Source organism: Stigmatopora nigra, chromosome 9 (assembly GCF_051989575.1).
Source record: "Stigmatopora nigra isolate UIUO_SnigA chromosome 9, RoL_Snig_1.1, whole genome shotgun sequence".
Lineage (NCBI taxonomy): Eukaryota > Metazoa > Chordata > Actinopteri > Syngnathiformes > Syngnathidae > Stigmatopora > Stigmatopora nigra.
In genome coordinates, this window is record NC_135516.1 from 3,748,520 (window position 1) to 3,772,974 (window position 24,455).

Here is a 24,455-nt window from a genome sequence, read left to right on the forward strand (position 1 = left end):
TCTGAGAGGCATTTCGCCACTGTAGTAAATGATTAAAGAAATGTTTCCTTGATCATGTGGCACATTTTTGTGTTCAGTTACCCCTACGAGCGTATTGATGGCAGAGTTCGTGGTAATCTGCGGCAGGCAGCCATTGACCGCTTCTCTAGACCGGATTCTGACCGATTTGTCTTCCTGCTGTGCACAAGAGCCGGCGGACTTGGCATTAACCTAACTGCAGCCGATACTTGCATTATTTTCGACTCTGACTGGAACCCACAGAATGATTTGCAGGTGAAAAAAGAAGATTCCCTACCAACCTCAAATGATTAATGTTTCTCCTTCAGGAGATCATCACTAGTTAAATTGAATAGTTATTTGTAGACTAAAATTGTGAATTATTGCAAGACATTCTTCTGAAAATTCTCCTTTCACAGGCTCAGGCAAGATGCCATCGAATCGGCCAGTCCAAAGCTGTCAAAATATACCGCCTAATCACAAGGAACAGTTATGAGAGGGAAATGTTTGATAAAGCCAGTCTGAAACTTGGTCTTGACAAGGCTGTCCTCCAGAGCATGAGTGGTCGTGAGAACGCCAATAGTGGGGTAAGATACAAACCAAATAATATTTTGGATGAGGTTAGATCATTGTGTAAATCTGCTCCCCAATATTTGATGTATAGTTTTCCATTTACATGTTTGTATTTCTCTTCTAGGTTCAGCAATTGTCCAAGAAAGAGATTGAAGACTTACTAAGGAAGGGGGCATATGGTGCACTCATGGATGAGGAGGATGAAGGCTCCAAATTCTGTGAGGAAGACATTGACCAGATCCTTCAAAGGCGAACCCACACCATAACTATAGAGTCCGAGGGCAAAGGGTCTACCTTCGCCAAGGTGAAGACCCTACTTAGCCAGGGATAAAAGTTATATACTCCCTTTGGATTGTCATTGTCCATTAATTGATTGTCACCAATGTAACCTTTTGTTCTGTCTCAAAAGGCCAGTTTTGTTGCACCTGGTAACAGAACGGACATTTCTCTGGAGGATCCCGACTTTTGGCAGAAATGGGCCAAGAAAGCAGAACTAGACCTGGATGCCATCAATGGACGGGTACAACACACACACCGCCTTCAAGAGCCGATCTGTAGATAAAAAGAACGCAAGTTTAGAACAAAGATGCTTTCTTTTTTTTTCATGGCACACCAAATACAAGAGACACTGCTATTGGCCTCTCATACTGTTTAAATTACCCTTTTCACATGATCTCATGTAGGTGTCAATGTTTGTCCTTGTATTTGAGTGTAAGCTGCTTAGCTCAATTTTTGAAAATGCAGATGCCTAGAGGGTTCCCAGTTATCACTCAAGCTTTTGCTCACAGATATTTAATCAGTCTTACGCACTCAAATACAAGAATGGCCTGCTTTATGATCTTTCTTTCGTCCCCTCTCCGTGCCTTTAAATCGTATTCTCTTAATTGTGTATTTATGCCTCCGGGTATGTATTTTATGCCCTCCCTGTTGCCTCTTTTTGAGAAACCTTCATTGGAACACTTAATCCAGCTCTAACATTGTAAATTTGCTCCACTTGGGGTGCTCCTGTGGGATTTCACATAATGTGATGGTAAAATGGAAATGATGGTTGCCCTCTGTGCTAATGGTTTGCACTAACTACTGCCCAGCTTGCGCATATTTGTGATTGTAAGCAGGACACATTTGAATTAATTAAACAAAATGTAATTCATTAGACAACATAATCATTGGCTGTTTATGTGAGCTGACAAGTAATTTTCCCACTTTCAGGAAAGAAACACAGAAAAAATATCCAATTATTCTAAATTGGTACTAAAGAGGCCATGTTTAATAGGGCGCGTCTTAGAACCCGGATATTGTACAAATTTATACTAATAAGAGGGCAAAAACACTATGTTTGGATGTTTGACTGTCTGGACTTAGAATGGAAATCCAGAGTTAAATGCCAAAGTTTTTTGCTTTAGAGGTGAGAATTATCCACTTAATTTTTTTGATCTTGTGTTCCTGTTGACCCAGAACACATTGGTGATAGACACACCAAGAGTGAGAAAGCAGACACGTCACTATAGCAGTGTGAAAGAGGATGAGATGATGGAGTTCTCAGAATTGGAGAGTGATGATGAAGAACCTAGCAGACCCGTGTCCAAACCACGGCGACCTCAAGACAAAGTCCAGGGCTATCCTCGATCTGAGTGCTTCCGAGTGGAGAAGAACCTGCTAGTCTACGGGTTTGTTTCATACTTAAACATGCATATTTCAAAGCTTACTGTGTACTGTAAATGGTCAAATCAACAAAGACTGACATTTAAATTTAGTATTAAAGTTCATCATTGTGTCAACTAATAATGACATGTTAGCCTTTTACAACAACCTTCATATTTTATGGTAGCACAATGGTGTACAGCGCACATGAGCAAATTGACACACTGTAAAGTGAACTTGTGCATTTTCATGGGTGAATTGACATGACTGTGTGTGCAAGGAAGAACAGTGGTGCTAGTGAGATGCGGGCATTGTTGTTGTTCCAGTCTAGCCTTGTGCCCTGAGGCTATAGGACACAAAACACAGTCTTTCTTAGGTCTCGTCTTGTTGGTGATGGCTTGTCGTCTTTTACCGTCATTCACGTCAATCCCACTCGCTTGTCCACCATTTTAAACCTTCGCCAATCAGCCATTAGGTCAGCTAGCATGGTTGAATTGCCTTTGAAAAGCAAGATTGGACAACTTGTCTTTTTGTCAGGACTGCTAGTGTAAAAGATTGAAATACCATGAGGCATTCTTTAGGTTTCGGTGCTGTCTGATTGTGTTTAGTGTTTTCAATCCAAGTGGAGTCAGCAGACCTAAGCCACGTGCTTTTGAGTCTCTGAGCTACTAGACGCTATGACGTGTGGATATTCATGAAAGATTAAGGTCATGGTGATGATGGTAGCCATCAAGATAGCTTATTTTTTCAATTACAAGCCCTCTAAATGATTTATGTGCGTCAACTGTGATTTTGTTCCTAATAATTGTGACGGTTACTCTCACTGTATAATTGAATAAAACAATGTTGGGCAACTCGTGGTCTGCATGACACAATTGGCCAATGGCCAAGAATGCCTGGGCCACCAATTGGCATTGATTCAAAACTGATAATTATCTATTTATGGTAGTAAAGCAAATGCCTTACTTTTGTTTCCGAATACTATGTAGAGTATTTGGGACTACATTAATAACAGCCTTTTGCAGTTAATTCACTCAAGGGCTGCGGGGGTGCTGGTGTCTATCCGAGCCAATTGCGGGCAACAGGCGGGGGGGACCCTGAATAGGTGGCCAGCATTCGGAGGGCACAAGAAGATGGAGAACCACTTACGCTCACACACATACCTAAGGGCAATTTATAGTTTTCGCAAGTTCATTCAGTTATTTTCAATTAATAAGTTAATCAGATGACATTTTATTACATTGTGTTTCCGTATTTTCTCGCATACAAGCCGAATTTGTCGGTTAAAATATTGATGACTGAATCAAGGGTACACAAATTAGACTTGACATACACGAAACTGCTAGGTGACAGACGAAACGCCATAACGCAACTTCCTGGTTGTACTGGTCACGTGCTTCCTTTGTGTATTCGTCAATGTGCAGTCAACACTAATTTGGAATTTGCAAACCAGCAGATGATCCTTTGGATTCATACAGTATCTCAGAAATACCATGTGCGATGATTTTTTCCTAAGATTTACCCTTCAAGATGATACATTAGCGTTCCCTATTAAAACCATGAATATGGAGGTGTACATTGTGAATCAAGGGGTGTCTTATACAAGGGAAATTGTAAAAGTCAACAATTTAAGGGTACGGCTTTTACGCGGAGGTGGCTAATATGCCAGAAAATACGCTACTGTAAATTCAGTCGATAAACATAGTATAACAATAATTGAGAAAGGGATTTGCAACAGATTCTGCATCACCATGTTCAAAGTTAAATTAGAATAAATATGGTAAATTGTGTAAAGTTAAATCTGTAAACTAAAAATGCTAATCACTTTACTTTGTTCAAAAGTTGGGGTAGATGGACTGACATCCTGGCTCATGGCCGCTTCAAGCGACCGTTGAAGGAAGCTGATGTGGAAACAATCTGCCGTGCACTCCTAGCATACTGCCTGTTGCACTACCGTGGCGATGAGAACATCAAAAGCTTCATATGGGACCTGATCACCCCAAGTGAAGATGGAACAACCAAGACATTGACCAACCACTCTGGTAAATGCTCACATAACTCTGCAATGAACCTGCTATGTCCTACACTTAGTAACCTTACACATTACTGCATATTCTTTGAACGGACCAAATAACGCTGTTATTTTCCACCTTTCTTGAAATGACTTCTTTCAAAAATATGTAACAATATGCTAGTATCTACTGCCATGTGAAAAGAAATTTGATTGTCAGAATTTAATATACATTGCACTTGTATTAAGATATATAACAGATCGGTAAAAAAGATCACAAATGGGACATTCCTACTATTTAATACTACAACCTGAATCAAACTTGAAAATATAAAGAAGTTTTGCTAGTTTTTATGGTTAACAAAAGATTCCCAACCAGTTTCAACATTTCCATTCTGCTATTTCTTTAGGACTATCAACACCCGTACCTCGAGGCAGAAAGGGCAAAAAAGGGAAACCCACTGGTCCATTGCCACAGACACCAAGAGCGTCTTGGCTTGCAAGCTGCAATCCTGATCATCTACTGCAAGAAGATAGCTACAAACGACACTTGAAGCATCACTGTAACAAGTATGTTGAACTAACTCGCTATCCCTAAAAAATGGTCGTGACAATGTGAAGATTTACTTGCCTTTGACAATACAGATCAGTGTTTCCCAACCTTTTTTCAGGCACACTTTTTGCATTGATAAATTCTCAGTTAACAACACCATCTGAAAATCTTTTAATTTAAAATGATGTCGCCTATATTAACAATAATCATTCTCATCAAAGTTTTACCAGCAGGAATCACATAAACCACCAAAATTATTCCAAAATCAAAATTTTCACTCTGGCCTAATGTCTGCAGACCCTGAACAACTTCCAATTCGAGTGATGGAAAAACAAGTAATGTAATGTTGTTTAACTCATAATTTTATGACTTTTCTCCAAATATTACTTGAATCGCCTAATATTACGAAAAATAAATTGTGCTCAATCAGATTTTACGTCGGCAAAAGTTGATACCCTAGAAACCAAACAACTTCCGTCCCGTTCATGTTAAAGGAAATATAAGCAACAAAATTACTGTTTCACAATTTGAATCTTGCAATAGTATAATCTATAATTTAACGTTCATGTTTTGATTTAAAACTTGTAATAATAGTTCATTTTTAAGCCCATTATATTCATAATAATTTCTCTCTGAATATTACATTGTGTGACAACTTCCCGCGGCACACCTGACCATTGCTCACGGCACATTGGTTGGGAAACACTGCATTCGATATCCAGTGATGTTTTGCAAAGGACCATGTCATTAAACACGACTCGGATCTCTACCTTCCGCTTTCTCCAGTTTAGTTTATTGAGAAATGTCTAGTTCTTAAATACGTCATGACTACAAACGTACGTGTACGTGTTGAAAAGACATCCGCCCCATGTTCAACTCTTTGTAAACACCTGTAAGACATCTGGATGCTAGGCTTCTTTTCTTTACAGATGTATTTTTCAAGTTCCTCAGTTGTAAAAAGTGTCTTTTGCATCCACTATCTGGCTCACCCAAGGAGAGTTTGTGTGTGTTGATGTCCAAATATGCACATCTGTGCACATATATGCATCCATTTGGTTATGTGCTAGACAAGACACGCATACCTGTTAGAAGTAGGTGAAAGGTGTATACACATGCACACACGCGCATATTCATCAATGTACACACACATACACACACTTGGGGGTGATTATGTGGTGCCATCTGCTAGGCTGAAGCACAGTGTTGTGTGGCTAATCAGGCCTGGCACATTGATGGATGAGCACAGAGAGGCTGCCAGCAAGCACACATGTGCGTTGCTACTTGTGATCCCATTGGTACAAATACACACACACACATTGCAGAATTAGTACCAAGTTACTTCTTGTGTGCCCTTCCCCCTTAATGCTGCAAGTTTATGTTTCTACCCAATGGGCAAGGCTCCTCTGTCCTCTATGTTCATCAGTCCTTCGTGCCTTTACAGCATCACGGGGAAGGCATGAACCACCCAATCACGCAGTGAACAGATTTGGCCAGTTCCCACCTTAATAGATCCTGACAGGTGAACTGGTACAGCTAATTTATGAAACTAATCTCAAACTGATCAGATGTAAATGAATGTGGAGCCATTGAATATCATGATGGCATAATGCAGGCTGCCATGAAAAATGTTTCCCTCAAATATCTCAATTAATGTAGACTAAGCATGGCCGCGATAGTCAAAAAATTGCAAAGTAGGTTCACCCCCATTATAACTTTAAAAAAATTAAAAATTCAGTGCTGAATCCTAGTAGCAAAATTGGTTTTAAGCATGGTTTTTCACATATTTATGAACTTAATTATTTCAAAAATAATAATTTAGAAACAAATTTGCCCCCCCCCCCCCCCCCCCCATGTTTATATTATGATGATGGCAATACCAATTGATGATAATTGTTTATGGGATTTTTCATGAGGAATTGGCAATTTTGAAAATGTTCACATTATGAAACACATTTTCTATCTCAATGTGACATATTTTTGCTATGCTGTTTTAAGCTTGTTTTTTTCCCTCTTTTAGGGTGTTGCTAAGGGTGAGAATGCTGTATTATCTGAGGCAGGAGGTCATCGGCGATCAGGCTGAACGCATTCTGGATGGAGCTGAATCCAGGTTGGTATATGCTAACTTTTTCAACTTAGCTTTGCTTCAATCACATTTGTTCTTTTCGACAATGGGTGACAACTTTTGTGCAGCTTTTTTGGTTTGCTCCCTGATAAAGCCAAGTTTTTTTTTAAGCATAAAACTATCCCATCATTTTGAATTTCATGTAGTTACACATTTACGAACACATTAAAGGTTGAGGTCCTGTGTTCTGAAGAGGGGTGGTTGTATGCAAGAGCATTCAAACATTAGCAGTTAATATAATAGTGATTAATTTGTAATTTTGTTTGGTTTTTGTATAGAAACGTCTCATCACGAACTGATTCGCCCATTTCACTAAGATTATTGTCACTGTATATAAGATGGATGCGCATGGAGGCATCTTGACAGCGATCTGTGAAAGGCTTATTTATGAATATGACATGAATTATTGCTTGAGTGTATTTTCGTCTCTTCAAATGGCCTCTTTGGCAGCCTCTTCCTCACACGAGGTCTCTGTAAAATTATCTTGGGAAAGTGGATGGCAGTTGTCTTTTGACCCATTTGGATTTTGATGAGCCACTGATTGTTTGGCATCTACGCTCTTCATTGTTTTTCTTTTATCACACAGACTTCTTGCTACCTTGCATCCTTGTTCTCTTGACTTATATACATTTTTGCAATACATTTTACTATTAATTTGCCCTTTTGGGATAAACACATCTCATTTATCTTCTCCCCTTCTCATAATCTTTCCGTCCAAATATGTCTTGAAAGTGCAGGGTGTGTACTTTGTGTTGTTCACCAACACCAAGCTACCTCTGAGAGAGAGAGAGCAAGCATACGGGATGCCATGGTGCCAACATATGCCAGGGGGATTTGGAGCGTCAGTCTTGGCACAGTCTTGTTCATGTTTCGCCAAAGACTATGCATGCTGCTGTTTCCCGAGATAAGGAACAATTTCCCTGTGTTGTCCTCTTCTCCTGTCACCCTCTGTTTCTCGGCTTCCATTGTTTACATTGTGTATTGTGGGCTCTTTCCATAATAGAGGATTTTGTTTTTTGGTGCCACAATACAGAAGATATCTGTGGAGCACGTTACATGGAAAGTAGTCTTGCATTATTACATCTGCATGATGAGCGCAGGGATGTTTTCTATCCATGTGACTGAGCTTTTTCCACTGTTTTTGGCAAGTCATCAGATCCAATTTGTGCATTTGGTCACCGCCAAACCATTTAGATGACTTCCTGCGGTATCAATAAATGACCACTGACTGCAAATGCAGGTGATTAACTCGCAAAGATGAAAGTCCAGACATTTGGCTCGGTTTTTTATTGCCAGCCTTATAGCCAATCACTCATAATCAGGCTAATCTGAGGTTCTTCCTTCCCCTACAATTATTCTCCATCCAAGTCATGCTCTTGTGCAGATTCAAATCCGTGAGTTGTAGTAAGTTGGAGTCAAATATATGTTCTACTGTAAATATGAATTAAACTGCTCCATAGGCTCGTAAATTGTATCCATGGATGTGCTTTCATCTTTCTGGACGGATCCCCTCGTCCACCCCTTGTGCTGACGACTGTACTGCTTTTAATGTGGGTTACTTTGAAGGGGGGTGAAAGGCCATGTTTTTTTTTCCACTTCCCATTGTTTTCATTTTCACACTTTTTCCGGAGCGACTTCAATGGCGAGTTGGCGGGCAATTGGACTGTATCCCTGAAATGTAAGATATAATGTTGTAACTGTCCGGTTGTGCTGTACCCGGAAGGCATTTTGTTGTACAGTAATACCTTGACGTACGAGTGCCCCCACATACGAGAAATTTGAGATATAAGGAAAATTCCAAGCACATATTTGCCTGATATATTTGACTTAAATGTCTCCATTTGTTCAGTTTTCATGAAAGGGTTTTATCTTCTTAGAGCTTAGTTGATTCACTTTGAAAGTAGAGCAATGTTTTTCAAATGTCGTCAATAGACCCTCTCTCAGTTCTGCACCGTTGCAACTATGTAAAACAGCCATGTTCTTTCTTCGACTCAATAATGATTTACAGTAATACCTTGCCATACGAGTGCCCAATATGACAAATTTGAGATACGGGTAAAATTCCGAACAAATATTTGCCTTGAGATACGAGCATACGAGACAGCCTGCAGGCCGAGTTCAAAACGAACACTCTGTTCTTACTCATGGAATAGCCACAAGTTCGGTCCTGGACGCATTAAACTTGTAACTCAAGGTATTACTGTACTCTTGCAATGAGATTAAAGCTATCAATTCCTATTTGAGACATTGAACAGTTGTACCAAAAAAAGAGTTCATATTAAAATATTTGTTTAATTTCGATTAAAAACTAGTGACATTAGATTCGATAACTTTATTCATCCTGTATTCGTGAAATTTTGATGTTGATCTTCATCTGTTCCACAGTGAATTGGATATCTGGATCCCCCAACCATTCCATGCGGAGGTCCCCACAGACTGGTGGGACTCTGAGTCGGACAAATGCCTGCTCTTAGGTGTCTTCAAACATGGTAAGAAACAACCGTAGCACCTAAATGAATATTTTACCAACTGTTTTGCTACCCATTTTACACAGTCCTCAACTCTCAGACAAAAACGCACATATGGGAAATAAACTTGTGTAATCATGTCTCCTCTGCTTTGGCCTGTCACCGATTGATTGGTGTTTATCTGGTGATACCAATACACAGCTGTCAGCCTTACTGAGCTGTGATGTGGGATTGGTGGCTTTAGTAAAGTAATCCCTCAATTATCGCGGTTTATGTAGACCACGATGGCCGCGATAAACGAAAAACCGCGAAGTTGGGTCACCCCTGTTTATAAAAAAATAATACAAAATAAAAGGTTCTGAGTTCTAGTAGCAAGCGGAGGACAGGGGAGTGTTTTCCGCTTGTGAGTTTCGACGTGGATTTTCATATTTTAATGAATTTATACAAATTTTTTTTGGGGGGGGGGGGGGGGGGGGGGAATTCCCCAGAAAAAAAATCTGCGATGTAGTGAAACCGTGAAAGTTGAAGCCGCCATTTTCCAGGGATTACTGTACAACATTGGTGAGGTGTATTTCCCTGTCCTATTCTGTTAGAGAACTTAATGTTGCAAATACAAAAAGCTAATTGCTTTTCTTGTTTGTTTGGAACTTAGTGAGCAGCCTGTTTTATGAAAGCAGTGACCCACCTTTGGGTCACTGACTTCAACTGTGTGACTCACGCCAATGATGTAGTTTATTATTGTCATCTGTTGTGCATGGAGACCTTCATTCGTATTAATTTGTTATAATTGTCATACTTTTTCCATCATTGCCACCCTCTATGATTCAATTAGGAGTGACACACTCAAATACACAATGAAAAATACAAAAGGGCTCACCCGTAGTTAATCATAATCCCCATTCACTAGGGAGGCCCTTTGGGGGGGACTGACACACAAACAGTGTGCAGTGTACGATTGGGAAAACAGAGGTGTGTATCGCATTTTGCACACTCGCACAATGACGCACTGCAGAGTGATGACCTGTGAAGGCCCCAATGATTGGCCATGTTTGGCTGTGTGTATGTGTGTGACAGAAAGACGTTTAGAACAATGAGCCACATCTTTCCTAATTGAAATGTGATGGGCAGAAGAGAAATATGCTTGAGGCAAAAGAAGCCACGCCACGATTCTTTTGCGATTTTGCTCTTGTTCTTTCCTTACCTACTGAGTCCCACTTTTACACATTTACTGATCCCTACTTTTCACCTTTTATGGTGTTGTACTTAGTGATTTCATCATCTTTTTCTTTCTCGATTTAGCTCAGTAGGATCTGCACATCTAGTCTAGCCTGTCTGGATTTACCAACGGGTTACTTATTCCCACTCATTGTCATAGCCTCCAAGACCACTGTTTTTTTTTTTTTCTCAATGCAAAAGTTGAAGAGCTTTTGAAAGGGATCAAACCTGTAATTTTTATGCATTCCACTTTTAAAGCTTCAGACTTAAATGTTGTACATTTCCTATTCAGGCTATGAAAAGTATAACTCCATGCGAGCTGACCCCACCCTGTGTTTTTTGGAGAGGGTGGGTATGCCTGATGCCAAGGCTATTGCCGCCGAGCAGAGGGGCAACGATATGATGGCAGATGGCGCCGAAGGGTAACCAACAGTCTTTTTTCTCTCTCTACAGTTCTCTTTCTCCATGCTGCCAATTTGTCATATTTTATACAGTCCATGTTTTGGGGTTTGCCCTGATTTTAATTTTTATGATTAAAGATGATTCTCTGCTTTTTCGGTTTTCATAGTATGTGGCAAGCTGTTTGTATGATATTTAAAAGGTAATCTCCTTGCATGTGTTTCTAACTTTTTACAGTGAAGATGAGGATCCAGAATACAAGCCACTCCGGATGACTTTTAAAGATGAAATGGACGATTTCACCAATTCTCCTCTAGATGACATGGGGGAAGGAGAAGTAGAGGGTATTATGATTGTTTATTTCTTAAATGTTCCAAAGAATGCACTGTTTTATGTATAAAACCACTAAAATTATTAATTGATTACACTTCCAGTCAAAATGGTTTATACACCTAACACTATCAATGGCACTGAATAGTGTGCATTCAGTCAGTCCTCCTTGTTTAAATGAATTGGAAGTTTTACCATGTTATTTGGGGTATAACATGGACAACATGGATGCTCTGATTTTTTTTAATTGAATTTTTAATTTTATTTTATGTTAGGATTTTATTTATTTTAATGTGTTTATTAAGGCATTTATTATATTTCTATTACACTATAGGTTATTTATAGTCAAATTAAATGTATTAATTAATACATTATTTTATTTAGATACATTTATTTTAGAATTTTAGCAAAGCCTAACTTGCCATTCTCTGTCCTTGATTACTGCATAGAATGACTTTTCACTCACCCAAATTCACGCCCAACTATCATTAATCCTAATGAGCTGACGTATTCCGTTGATTTACACTCAGCATGGAATGAGCATGCTTGTTGTTTTAATGGAAAAGGGGAATGTTGAGGTTAAAGAAAAAATAGTCAATTGCCCCTGAAAGGGTTAAAAGCTTGAATCTGTATTAAGAAAAGCTCTCTGTAATTTTAAATTAGATTACATGGTTGTTTTTTCTACTCACAAATGAAATAAACTGCAGTTCAAATTTGCTATGACGCCGCTGAAATTCATGAATGTCAGCAGTTGGGATTCGTCAAGACATTTTTGATCCTTTCCCCCTTGTCTTCATAGTTGGCGGTTTTTGATGAGTGATGTCTTTTTCCATTTCCATCTGTGAAGGTAAATCTGATGAAAATGGCCAAGGTGTTCTACCTATGGGCGGTGCCGCAGGCTCCAACGAGCGACTCTATTGGCCGGCCGCTTCCGCTCTGACAGCACGTCTACGGCGCCTCATTACTGCCTACCAACGGTCCAATCGCAGGGAGCAGCTTCGTCAGGAGGCGCTCAATAGACCCGACGGGCGCCGAAAGCGACGGCGGGACTTCCTGCCGACCATTGCAATGGTTACAGACGCCACGGGAGGAGCTGCAGCATATATGCAAGATCCGGCAACGGTGTACATGGCTGAAGGAACTCCGTACTTGGCTAAAGGAACTGCCTATTTTGCTAAAGGTGGACAATTTATAACAGACGACTCACCACTGTTGACCACAAGTGCCCTGATGACTGATGGAGCAATGTACTACAAGGAAAGACGTCAAAGGTAATCAAATTTAGCCGATTTTGAAAACATTTCACCAATACATAAGTTCTATGGTGAAAACAGCAGAGCAGTTTTACTCTTATCTCTCTCTCTACATTGGGTTGTCCAAAGCCTTTGGTGTTTATTCTTTGTTTTCCTTTTAGATGGACTCGTCGTGAGGAGGCTGACTTTTACAGAGTTGTTTCCACATTTGGAGTTGTCTTTGACATCCAGCGTCAGAAATTTGACTGGACACAATTCAGAGCGTTTGCTCGTTTGGACAAAAAAACAGACGAAAGCCTGGAGAACTATTACTATTCCTTCATTGCAATGTGCAAACGTGTCTGTCGTATGCAGGTCAAAACTGATACAGGTGAGGAATTTTGAAAACAATTTCATTGAAATATCGCTTAAAAACTGTCATGTTTATCCTAAGTCCTATGATCCGTTGTAGCACACTGATTGGCTGCCCTTGACAGTGCGACACGTCCAATCCATTTTGACTAAAAGAGCCTAGCAATGAACGATCACTGCCAGGTTCCCAGTCGAAATGCATTGAATGTCTAGCGCCATTACAGACGAATGATTACGCACTCAGAAAAACTCAACAACAACAAAAAACTGAATCCAGGGGCACACGAATCAGGAACTGATGAGCCATGGTCCCAGAGAAGATTTAAAATTGTGTGGAAAAGGGGCATTCGGTCAGATGGTCATGCTCAATCTCTACTGGTGGTCGATACCCCATTTTGGGTCAGCTTTGCCGTCCACCTAGACCAGGGGTGGCCCAGTCTGGTCCTCGAGAACCCCTATCCCGTCTGTTTTCCATATCTTCCTCTATGACACGTAAATAAAATGATCAACTCATTAGCAAGCTTTCCAGAAGCTTGATACCAATCCAGATTATTTGATTTGGCTGTGTTGGTGGATGGAGATTTAGAAAACAGACCGGATAGGGGCCCTGGAGAACCGGACTTGGCTACCCCCGATATGGATAGATATAGAGATATAGATAGAGCAATGATTTTGTCTGAACTTTCGTAACTTGGAAAAAAAAGTTTCCCATCCGGGCTTTTTTATCCTGAATTTTTAGTATGTAGATCTGTTCTCCACATTTGTGGCGATTCTATTTTGAGCCATGTATGTCAAATGTACATATTGTGACCTATATAACATATATCTGTATGCCAGGCCTTTGAAGCTTTTCTCAGATGACAAAAAACATTCACTTACCCTTTAAAGCAGGGGTGTCAAACTCATTTTTTTGTTGCGGGCCACGTGGTAGTTTCGATTACATCCGGAGGGCCTTTATGTCTTCCAACTAGGCTGCTAAAATTAATCGATTAATAAATTGACAGCTTTCTCGATCGTGCTATAATCGTTTGATCATTTTTGGACATTCAAGTTAGTAAAAATGTTTACAATTATCGATATAAAATGAGGAAACACAGGAAATAATCTACAATCTTCATTTAAATGTCATCATAAAACAGAAAGTTGGCACATCATTTACTTTCTCGGGCCGTACAAAATGATGCGGTGGGCCAGATTTGGCCCTCGGGCCGCCACTTTGGCACCTGTGCTTTAAAGGGTTAAGGATGTCCGTGCGATTTCATTCTTTGACATATCTACCTCTCTATCAGAGTTGGCACATACTGTAAGTTTATCTTTGTCTGTTGCAGAACTCCCTGACCCAACGCTGATTATTGATCCCATCACTGAGGAACGTGCTTCCCGCACATTGTATCGTATAGAATTGCTTCGGCGTATCAGAGAACAGGTTCTCCCTCATCCGATGCTCCCCGAACGCCTCAAACTCTGTCAGCCTTCGCAAGACCTCCCGGAGTGGTGGGAGTGCGGCCGCCATGACAGGGACCTCCTTATTGGCGCCTCCAAGCATGGTGTGAGTCGAACAGATTACCACATCCAAAATGATCCTACTTTGTCTTTTCTGGAGGCCCATCAGCGCATCAGTAGTCAACGAGGGACCATCATCAGCATGGGGGAACTCTGCAGAAGTGGCATAGGAGCAGCAGAGAGCAGCTCTTTGGCTCTACTGACACCTGCAGAACTGACTGCAGTCGTGGATTCTGCCGAAATGGCCATTGCAAAAGAGGAAGCACAGAGAGCCATGGTGAAAACCGAGGAAGATGATGACAAGACTGAAGTTAAAACAGAGGGTGAGGAGGAGGAGGCCAGTATACAGACTGGATCTCCCCCAAAAATGGAAGAAAATGTAGTTGATGTTAAAGTTGAGAAAGAGACCTCAGATTCACCAGTCATGGATATCAAAGACAATGAGAATAGACCAGCGGCAGAAAAACAGCCGGCCGGGGAAACAAAAGAGAACGTGGATGTTTCTCGACTGACTGAAGATACGGGATTACCTGACGAAAAGGCAATCCTGGTCCCTGTTGAGACCCCCGGTGACCAGATAACATTGAGGGTTTCCGAAGATCCCGAAGCCCAGACAGGACAAAATGTTGCAGAGGAAGGAGAGCAAGTGGAGAGGGAGGACTGCAAATCCCCAAAGTCAACTGATGTTGAGAAAAGCCCAGAAGAGGAAGATGAGGAGAGGATGGATGAAGATGACAAGTCAGAAAAATCTTCACAGGCTGAAGGTTGGAAAATTAATTTACTTCATTGCTCCGTTGCAGGTTTATTTTTTCTAAACACTATTGGAATGTCTCATGAATTGTGCAATATGGCCTTTGCATATGTTTTATTCATCTCATTTGCCACCCATTCTAATAATTACGACAAAAAAATACTTTTTTTGTGTTAACTAAATATATATTTTGAATGAATTTGCCCTCGTTGCATGGCCCCATCTTTTCACATCACTTGTTCAAAGCCCTATTTCTGGTTTCCCCCTCAAGACTTGACAGAGTTTAAACGGGAGCAAGATCATAAAATGAGCTTGTATCCCTTGACGACCAGTTGGAAGCCCTTTTTAATTAAGCGTTAAATATGACTTTCCCTGTCTTTACATAGCGGGCGCCGTGTCTGAGCAGAAGAACTTTGACGAGGAAAGCATTGCATCTTTGAGCACGTCCGCTCGAGATGAAACCAGAGATGGCTTCTGCCCTGATGACCTGCCAGATACTTCCGCCTTGCATGCCTTACAGGACAGAACATATGCCTTCACGCTTTGGCCAAAGGTTAGTTTTTGTTCATTAGAGTCACCATTAAAAAAAAACGCCTATTTTTTGTTGAATTTAGTGTTTTTTTTTTGTGATAAAACGATAATGATAATTGTTGTGAAATATTAAAAAAAAAAAAAATTAACAATAGTTGATCATTTTAAACTGCAATTACACCCCTCAACCACACCAGAGAACATGGGCGCAGTTGTGACATGAACACTAGTTCCAGATCAATTCTCAGAAGAGGATAATCAGGACCTGTTTTTAGCTTGGTCAGAAATAAAGTCTAACACGAGGCATGAACACAAAAAGACAATAGCAGGGCCAAAATGAGGGATTATGAGATGCAAGACAACACAGAGCCTATCCACTAAAAGATCCAAGTGAATTCTCTTTAGCGTGTTCTTTTAAAAAAAAAATCATTTTTTAAAATAAATGCCTCGTAAATACCTGTGCACAAAGGGGAGCCTCATTGAAAATGTCCTTAACCCAATGTCCTAATTTGAGACCAGCCTGTAATATTTTTCTTACTTGATATCAAGGTGTTTCCCCATTTTATGTAAATGTTCTGCAAATATTTTTAGATCTCAAACTTATCTTGGGTTAAAATGGTTTAAGTTCATCCAACTTTTTAACATTTTTTTTTTGTAAATGGCCATATGTGAAATAAATGTACACTTTGTTATTGTGAGGGTGAAAATAGTCTGCTTGCCAATGGCGGTCTTTTTGATTTGAAGGTAAATTTATAAAAATAGATGCCTGTCAAAATTTCTGTAGGTTTTATTCTTTACTTTTCATAGTCTAAGGAGGGAGGTGTCTTATCTTTAGATCACAACAGAACAACAAAATTACTTTTTAAAATCATATTTTATTATTTTTTAATAAAGAAGGTAATGTAGTTACTTTCATATGTGAATAAGAAGGAAAGTGATGACTTGGTTTACTCCCAGAACTTTGAAGTTTGAAATTTGAAACAAAAAAGATGTGTTATCGTGATAATAATCGATACCAACTATTTTTTTCGTCGCAATAACAATTTTTGTCATATGGCCCAGCTCTATATGCTATCGTATGCGACCTGTTTGTTGGATTACTATTGGCATTCCGTATTGCATGGATAAAATCCATTTTGATTGTATTTAAGATTAAGTTAAGCAATTCCCATATCATGATCGGATTCTGAGAATCTGGAACAATCTTTGCATGAAAGGGTCAAGCCTAAAAAAAAATAACAAAACATTTTCGATGCCTGTAATCTCCAGGCCGTGCGTTACAAACAGGAAGACTGTTTTAAATGAACATTTTTTTTTTTCAAGGAACAAGATAGACTGAAATGTTGATTCAGCCAATCTTTAAGCATACCTCCTAATGGCTCTTAAACCACACTTTGACAACAATGCCATCATCTTATTCTACTCTTCTCCATATCTTAGGATCGATTGATGATTAACAGGATGGACAACATCTGTGAAGCTGTCCTGAAAGGCAAATGGCCCGTAAACAGGCGGCACATTTTTGACTTTCCTAGCAACATGTTGCCAGGTCATGGCTCCGCAGTCAACCCAGCGGCAGTAGCCACAGCAAGTGAAAGCCCTCTGCATAAGAGAAGTTTGGGTGAGCTCAATGTGAGCGGGATCCACACACCTTACAGCGGGAGTGAGGATAAAGCCCTTTCGCCACAGGTTCATGTGAGTTCTTGTTTTTTTTTTTAAATACATGCAGAAATTTTAGTGTAATAGACTTCGATCGGAAATTAGACTAATCTCCAATTTGCAGCACCACTTCTCTGTTCATTGGTGGAACTAAAGAGGGGGGAACGGTGAACTATGTGAGGGCCACGGGGCCCAGGACGAAGAAATGTTAGCCAGACAGAAGCTAGCCTATCTCATGACTAACTCAATTAGGAAAGCAAAAATGTTAAATATGTCCACGATAGACATGAGATCTTAATGTTGAGACCGACCGGAATTTCAGGTCGAGTCGGGCCTAAAATGTCAATCATTACAGTAATCCCTCGAATATCGTGGCTTAAACTATCACGGTTTCACTACATCGCAGATTTTTTTTCTGGGGGAACTTTTTTTATAAAATTAAGATGTTTTTGTAAGTTCATAAAAATGGGAAAATCCACGCTGAAACTTGCAAGCAAGCCACTCCTCTTTATGTATGTGTGCAATATATATACATATATATTTATTTCTTTTTTTGTTTTTAAATATGGGTCTCCCTACTTCACGGTTTTTCGTTTATCGCGGCCATGTCTGGTCTACTTTAACCGCGATAATCGAGGGATTACTGTACTTTGGTTTTGGGTTGGGTCGGGCATCACACTCGCTAGCTGAAAAAAAAAATATACCAAAACGATCTCTTCTCTCTCGCTGACTTTTTTTCCCGAATAAATATATGTATATAAAAATGTTTCCTCACAAATAAAGTATGAAAGTTCAGGTTTGTTTCGGGGTCTGCCGGGTCGGGGTCTAATACCTGCGGGCCGGGTCACGTAGAGTCAGATTTTTTTTGGCCCGATCTTCTCTCTAGTCCATGATAAATCTAATGAATGGTATTGTGCCCTTATCTGATTTTATGCTCCAGGATGATCCTCTAGGCCTGACGCTACCACGTCAGAGGAGGAGAAGGAGGAGAAAGATTGAGATCGAGGCGGAAAGAGCGGCCAAGAGGCGCAACCTGATGGAGATGGTTGCTCAACTGAGGGAGAGCCACGCTTCCCTCGAGTCCCAGAGTCAAGCTATAGATCTAACAAAGGTTTTTTGTTGTATTTTCTTTTTTTTAAGATTTCTTGACTCTGGAGCACAAAGGTCAAGAGAAATCTCAACGTGGACTAAATGTGCTCATTCTCCCTTCCCCAGGGTATGCACCATCAACACAAGAGCACTCCATCGTTGTCTGGCTTCCCCAACGCCCTCGTGACAAACCCCTCCCTCAAGGCCCAAATGGAGCTGCTGCAGCAACCCCCGCCCTCCGGACACAGAGCTAACGGTTCGCTGGAAGCTGACCTACCGTTGATGAGGAGGAGGCGGGGCCGAAGGAAAAATGTAGAGGGCTTGGAGCTGCTATTTATGGGCAACAAAAGAGTCAGCGGGGTACGCCTTTTGTCTGTCATTTCATTTCAACTAGTTTATTTGTTGACAGAAATTTAAATCGCATTGTCTGCATTGTTAGGATGATGGAGACGGGACCAAGGTTTCAGGGGGGGAAGGTGGACAAGATGCCGCCCTTGCCCACAGACTCCTCGCAGCCTCCGAGCAAAGCCCCAGTGGAATATCTCTTGCCTCTGGTAGTGTTGAAGAGGAAGAGGCGACAGTTTCCAACAAAGAACTGGGCGAGTGGCTGAGGCAGCATCCCACGTTCACCATGGACATGTCTGGATTTACACCAGTACGTCCCTATTCATTTTTTACATTTAACTTTTTGGCTTATAGAAAATATATGAACCCTTTAGAGCAGTGGTCTCAAACCAGTTCCACATAGGGCCGCAGTGGGTCCTGGTTTTTGCTCCAACCGATCCAGTGCCGACATTTTAACCAATCAGGTCTCTTTAAAATAAGTAGCACCTGACTCTAATTAACTGATTGCACTTGCAAAAGGTATCCTTGTTGAGTTGGAATGAAAACCTGCACCCACTGTGGCCCTTTGAGGACCGGTTTGAGACCACTGCTTTAGAGGCACTCATTGGCTGCCATTGACGATAACACGAGACATCCAATCCATTTTGGTGGGAGGGCTCGCATTTTCTTCTAACAGGAGGATTCAAAGCTACCATTGCCAGTCGAAATGTATTGTCAATGGCAGACAATGGATTGATTATATTCTAAGAAAATAGAAAAAATGAAAATAGAGGAGCATTTTGAGAGAGTAGACCTCCACCTATGCAGCCAAATTCCATCCTGATCATCACTACACTGCCCAACTGTTTACAATTTATGACACGTTTTAACTTTGCTTTCATGCACCAAAATGTCATTGCTTATCTTCTCATATCACATCACCAGAGATGCAAATTGGAGTAAAATAGGCTAATCCATTAATAAGTTATGGTGAATTTCCTTTTCTGACATCCCCTCTGCTCGACCTGATTACCCCAAATTTTAATCAATTATTCCATTTTGATATTAAAAACATCGGTCAAGTTTGATAATCTATTTGTTCTTGAGTTATCGTGAACACAACCAAATTCTCTGCCTTTTGTACTTTTCACCTACTGGTGGATTTCATTAACTGAAGTGTTATTAAGGGCTGTTAAGTGTATTTCTGTGTTGATTTTGTTTCATTAACACTTTTTTTTTTTTTAGTCCTAAAAATTGGTAGTGATTTTTTTTAGTGGTTGAAAATAGTCACAGGCCTTTTAAAGGGTTAATACAAAAAAATGTTTTTCCATTGCTACTGCAGAAGAATGAAGAGTTACTGCTATCTCAATTTTCAAAGCCCAAGCAAAAGCGTCATCGCTGCCGGAACCCCAACAAGATCGACATCAACACCCTGACTGGAGAAGAAAGGGTCCCTGTGGTCAACAGACGGAATGGACGCAAGGTAACGTCTAAAACTGACCTTTCAGTCTTTTTAACTCTCCACGAAACTTAACCATAACGTCTTCTGTTGCTTTAGATGGGCGGGGCGATGGCTCCGCCAATGAAAGAACTTCCTAGATGGTTACTGGAGAACCCAGAATTTTCAATCGCACCTGATTGGACAGATATCGTCAAACAGTCGGTTAGCACCACTTTTTGTACCTTTAAAACAGTGTTTCCCAAACTTGTTTCAGCTGAAGTAAGATACACCTGAAAATGTTAAAATTTCACACTTAATAGCCAATTTTAACGATATAAAAGTATTTTCTCATTGTCGATGCTTTTGAGACCAAACAACTTCTGGTTCACGAAACAGAAACACCATGACTTACTAAATCTCGTAATATTACGTTTTTTTTTTCACACTTAACACTCCTTCAATCTTGTAATATTACACACATCAGTTTTGTGCTCACAGATTTAATGTTGGTTCACATTACACAAAAATAAGCTACAAGAAGACTTTAACCTCATAGTATTAAGTTTTGAATCTTGATTTTACAATCATTTCCTGCGGCACAGTGGTTGGGAAACACTGCCCTAAACTATAAACGCGGGCGAAAGTTTTTTTGCATTCCGAGTCCGCACTTATTGAACCCATAATCCACTGTTCATCAGGGTTTTCTACCGGAAGCCATGTTTGACCGGCTGTTGACCGGTCCCGTCGTCAGGGAAGAGGGAGTCCGTCGTCGTGGGCGACGACCCAAATCCGAGATCGCCAAAGCGGCGGCCGCGGCCCAGGCGGCGGCTGCAGCTCAGGCCTCGCTTGCCACCGCTGCTTCGTCTGCTGGTAAGAAATCAGCCTCACACGAGGACTGAGCGATATATCCTTAATTTTTTTCTCCGATTTCAATGTTAATTTGAGATGCAATGAATAAGAAAAGTTCTGTTGTGAATACGTTTTTCTGAAGTGTGGTAACATTGGGAATGTTTCGTAGGAGGCATCAATCCTTTGCTGCTGAACAGTCTGTTTGGAGGGATGGATCTGTCGTCCCTGCAGAGCCTCCAATCCCTTCAGTTGGCAGCCGGTCTCATGGCCTTCCCGACAGCCAGCGATCCCAAGCAGGCGGCGGCCAACGCCGCAGCCGCTTCCATGCTCCCCCTCATGCTACCCGGAATGGGGGGCTTGCCCAACATGGCCGCGGCCATCCCCAACATGTTCGCCCTCGGCGGGCTGTTCGGCGGAAACTTGGCAGCCTCTCCCGACGCGGCGACGGCCTCTGGCTCCGGGAACACCAACGGGAGCGCGGATGAGGATACCGCGTCGACTAAGAAGAAGGAAAGAGGGCTGACGGGGGATGACGACGAGGAGGGAGGAGAAAAGGAGGAAGGGGAAGCCGATGGAAGCGAATGTGAAAATCCTGCTAAGAAAATAAAGCTTGATAAGGAAAATGAAGAAGGCGGAGAGAAGAGCGAGAAATCCCAAAGTAATCGCGGCGTAGGTCCACAGATGGCGGCAACTTCATCGGCCGACTCGATCAACGGCGAGGCCGCCGCCCTGCTGGCCGCAGCCGGCATGTCGGCCAATTCTTTGGCTTTCAACCCTTTCCTCCTCTCCACCATGGCTCCCGGCCTACTCTACCCCTCCGTGTTCCTTCCTCCAGGGTTAGGGGGTCTGGGCCTGCCCGGCTTTCCCGCTGCCGCCAGCTTGGCTGAGCTTCAGAGCGCCATGGGAACGCCGGGGGGCGACACCGCGGCCGCCGAGCCTTCCAGGGACGACGAGGCGGAGGAACCGAATGCGGTGGACGAGGAGCCGGCCCGGGTGGGAGACAGTGACTTGGCTGAGGAGAGCGCGCCCGCGAAAGAGAACAGAAGCGAAGCGGACGAATCGCTCGTGGAGGACGGAGGAACCATCGACGAAGGGGAAGATGGCGAGTAGATGGACGGATGCGCGGACTAACCTCCATCCAAACTTACAACTGGCGTGTCTGGACTTTTCCTCCCCTCCGTGGTATCCTTGCAAGCTTCCACCAACACAAATCTTTCTTTACCCCCTTTTTTTTCCAGGCGTATTTCCTCAGTGTCCACGAGGCACGTGTGTTAAGTTAAATCCCATTGTTAGCGTAGTCAAAGCTCACCTCAAAGACTATTGGCCAGTTTGCATCTCCTCTTGGTCTTCACTAAGTTGCAGTAGTGCTATTATTATTATTATTGTTATTATTATTATTATCGCTGCTGCTTTCGACTCTTCAACCTTGTTTTTCCTTCAACTTATTGCTTCTCGCAAGGAGAAACGGAGCTTCTCCAACATGAATTGTGGGATTTGGAGTTGATGTAGTTTATTCTTGTAGTTTTCCCAGGTGAGACTCGTAAGTAGGATAAGCAGACCAACTTTGTTAGCACACACACACACACTCACACTCAAGCAACCAGCCTAGCACTACACCCACTGTAGCCCTAAATAGCTTCCCGTAATGTGGCAGGACCCGCCTACCCCTCCCTTCAGCACGTGCATCTCCACATAAGCTGACCTTCTACTGTTAAGCGCCTGTCCCACACTGTTTTGAATAGCAGTTTTGAGTCTTTCCACTGCCAGTCTCCAAATCCTGTCTTCTCACTTGAAAGGGAGCTAGTTCTGTAGCACAGCCAAGGCAGACACAAATTCGCGTGGGGGAGAAACGAGGATTTGGAACCACACGGGGGTGTTTCAGCTTGGTTCTTAAAGGTGGACGTTTATATTTGGCCTGTCACGTCCTGCTGGTTTGAGACCGCCTGCTGCTCCCCATTTAAGCAAGACTGTTGCTCTAGTCACACACTGACACCAGGCCTGGCCAGAACAGGACTGAAACATGATCTTCTAACTATATAAGGTCGACTCTGGGTCTCAAGTTGACATTGTGTTGTCTTTTGAAAACTTTTTTTTTTCTTGGTTGCTTTTTTTTTTTTTTTGGTCTTTCTGTTTTGAATACTTGAAAAGCAACAACGGTGCTTGATTTATCTCGAGTGGTAAAGGGATCAATCAGGCGCCAAGCTTGCTTCAAATATTTGAAAGATCCGATTTTAACTCATTGGATGCCAGTAGCGGCAATAGACGTCTAATCCACGTGAACCGGAAGGTCTGGCGGCGGACGAACGACTGTTCATTCCTCTTAACCTTCAAACCATTCAGATCGGACACTTGATGAAATAAAAATGAAAGGGGGCACTTGATTGGACGTCTATCTTTGACAATGGCACCGAAAGGGTTAATAACATTCACTATCACAGCCAGCCCAGCACACACGTAATCACAACTTTTCACATCTGTGATGCTGAGACAGCAATAACTATGGCAGCTTTTGAATGTTCCAACGTAACTCGCCCAATACACAGACTCTATGAATTAAACCACAAGTGTCGTATTAATAAATTAAAAAAACAAAAAAAAATCCAAACTTAAACTAACTGATGACAAATAAGTACTGCAATCAATTTTGTCTCACTCTGTTCCTGTTGATGCACTGGTGTTTAAAGTTCAAGTAATCAGGTACCTTTATTACTTAGCTACTTTTCTTGAAAACAAATGGACTTGTTGTTACTTTTAGCCAGCAAGCTGAAGAGCATTACCTCAAAATTCTTATCTAGCCTTGAAGTTTACAGACTTACAATGTAAATGTTTTCTTTTTCCTCCTTGTTTTTTTTTCTTTATGGGTGTGTCTTTTTTTTGGAGACATCATGTATTGATGAATTGTAGCTATGATGCTTTTAATAAAAGTGAATCATGATATTCGCCTAGGAAACCAAACTCGGCTCTGTTGCCGTTCTTTCTCCATTTATACATTGGAACATTGACACTTAACACTGGAAGAAATATTTGTTGTCACTGAGATCAAAGTTTTCATCAAAAATCCTGTTTTTTTCCCTTTTACTAAGGCTGTATAGTCACCACTCAGGTTTTTGTTGTCCTTGTGGTCACTAACTTTGAAGTCCTACACCTCTGTCATTTAGGAGCTGATGCTTGGTAGCAGCAACAAAGCATGGACTACATTCATTCTTGCCCAATAAAAAAAAAAGGATACCAAGGATTGCAGTGGCACGAGTGGTTAGCGCTCACAGTTCTAGTGTCCTGGGTTCAAATCCAGGTCACGTCCACCTGTGTGGAGTTTGTGTGTTCTCCCCGGGCCTGCATGGGTTTCCTCCGGGTACTCCAATTTCCTCCCACATTCCAAAAACATGAATGGTAGA

General features: G+C 41.5%; 1 protein-coding gene across 5 annotated transcripts in view; it reads left to right on the plus strand.

Annotated features, from left to right (window-relative positions):
* The window catches only part of chd7 (chromodomain helicase DNA binding protein 7), a 71,266-nt gene extending 47,251 nt beyond the window's left edge, over positions 1-24,015 (plus strand). For 4 of the 5 annotated variants that reach the window (XM_077723747.1, XM_077723751.1, XM_077723750.1 and 1 more), the window contains exons 20-42: positions 78-273; positions 417-584; positions 695-874; positions 980-1,090; positions 2,026-2,237; positions 4,054-4,253; positions 4,633-4,792; positions 6,793-6,882; positions 9,283-9,386; positions 10,873-11,002; positions 11,217-11,323; positions 12,157-12,580; positions 12,724-12,932; positions 14,242-15,180; positions 15,554-15,720; positions 17,139-17,393; positions 18,298-18,468; positions 18,573-18,806; positions 18,886-19,101; positions 20,113-20,253; positions 20,329-20,433; positions 20,910-21,081; positions 21,230-24,015. In XM_077723747.1, the coding sequence (XP_077579873.1) occupies positions 78-273; positions 417-584; positions 695-874; positions 980-1,090; positions 2,026-2,237; positions 4,054-4,253; positions 4,633-4,792; positions 6,793-6,882; positions 9,283-9,386; positions 10,873-11,002; positions 11,217-11,323; positions 12,157-12,580; positions 12,724-12,932; positions 14,242-15,180; positions 15,554-15,720; positions 17,139-17,393; positions 18,298-18,468; positions 18,573-18,806; positions 18,886-19,101; positions 20,113-20,253; positions 20,329-20,433; positions 20,910-21,081; positions 21,230-22,170 (5,632 nt within the window). In that variant the 3' untranslated portion in view covers positions 22,171-24,015. The remainder of the gene's footprint in view (positions 1-77; positions 274-416; positions 585-694; positions 875-979; positions 1,091-2,025; positions 2,238-4,053; positions 4,254-4,632; positions 4,793-6,792; positions 6,883-9,282; positions 9,387-10,872; positions 11,003-11,216; positions 11,324-12,156; positions 12,581-12,723; positions 12,933-14,241; positions 15,181-15,553; positions 15,721-17,138; positions 17,394-18,297; positions 18,469-18,572; positions 18,807-18,885; positions 19,102-20,112; positions 20,254-20,328; positions 20,434-20,909; positions 21,082-21,229) is intronic. The other variant, XM_077723752.1, reaches the window with a different exon arrangement.
* The last annotated feature ends 440 nt before the right edge of the window (positions 24,016-24,455 follow it).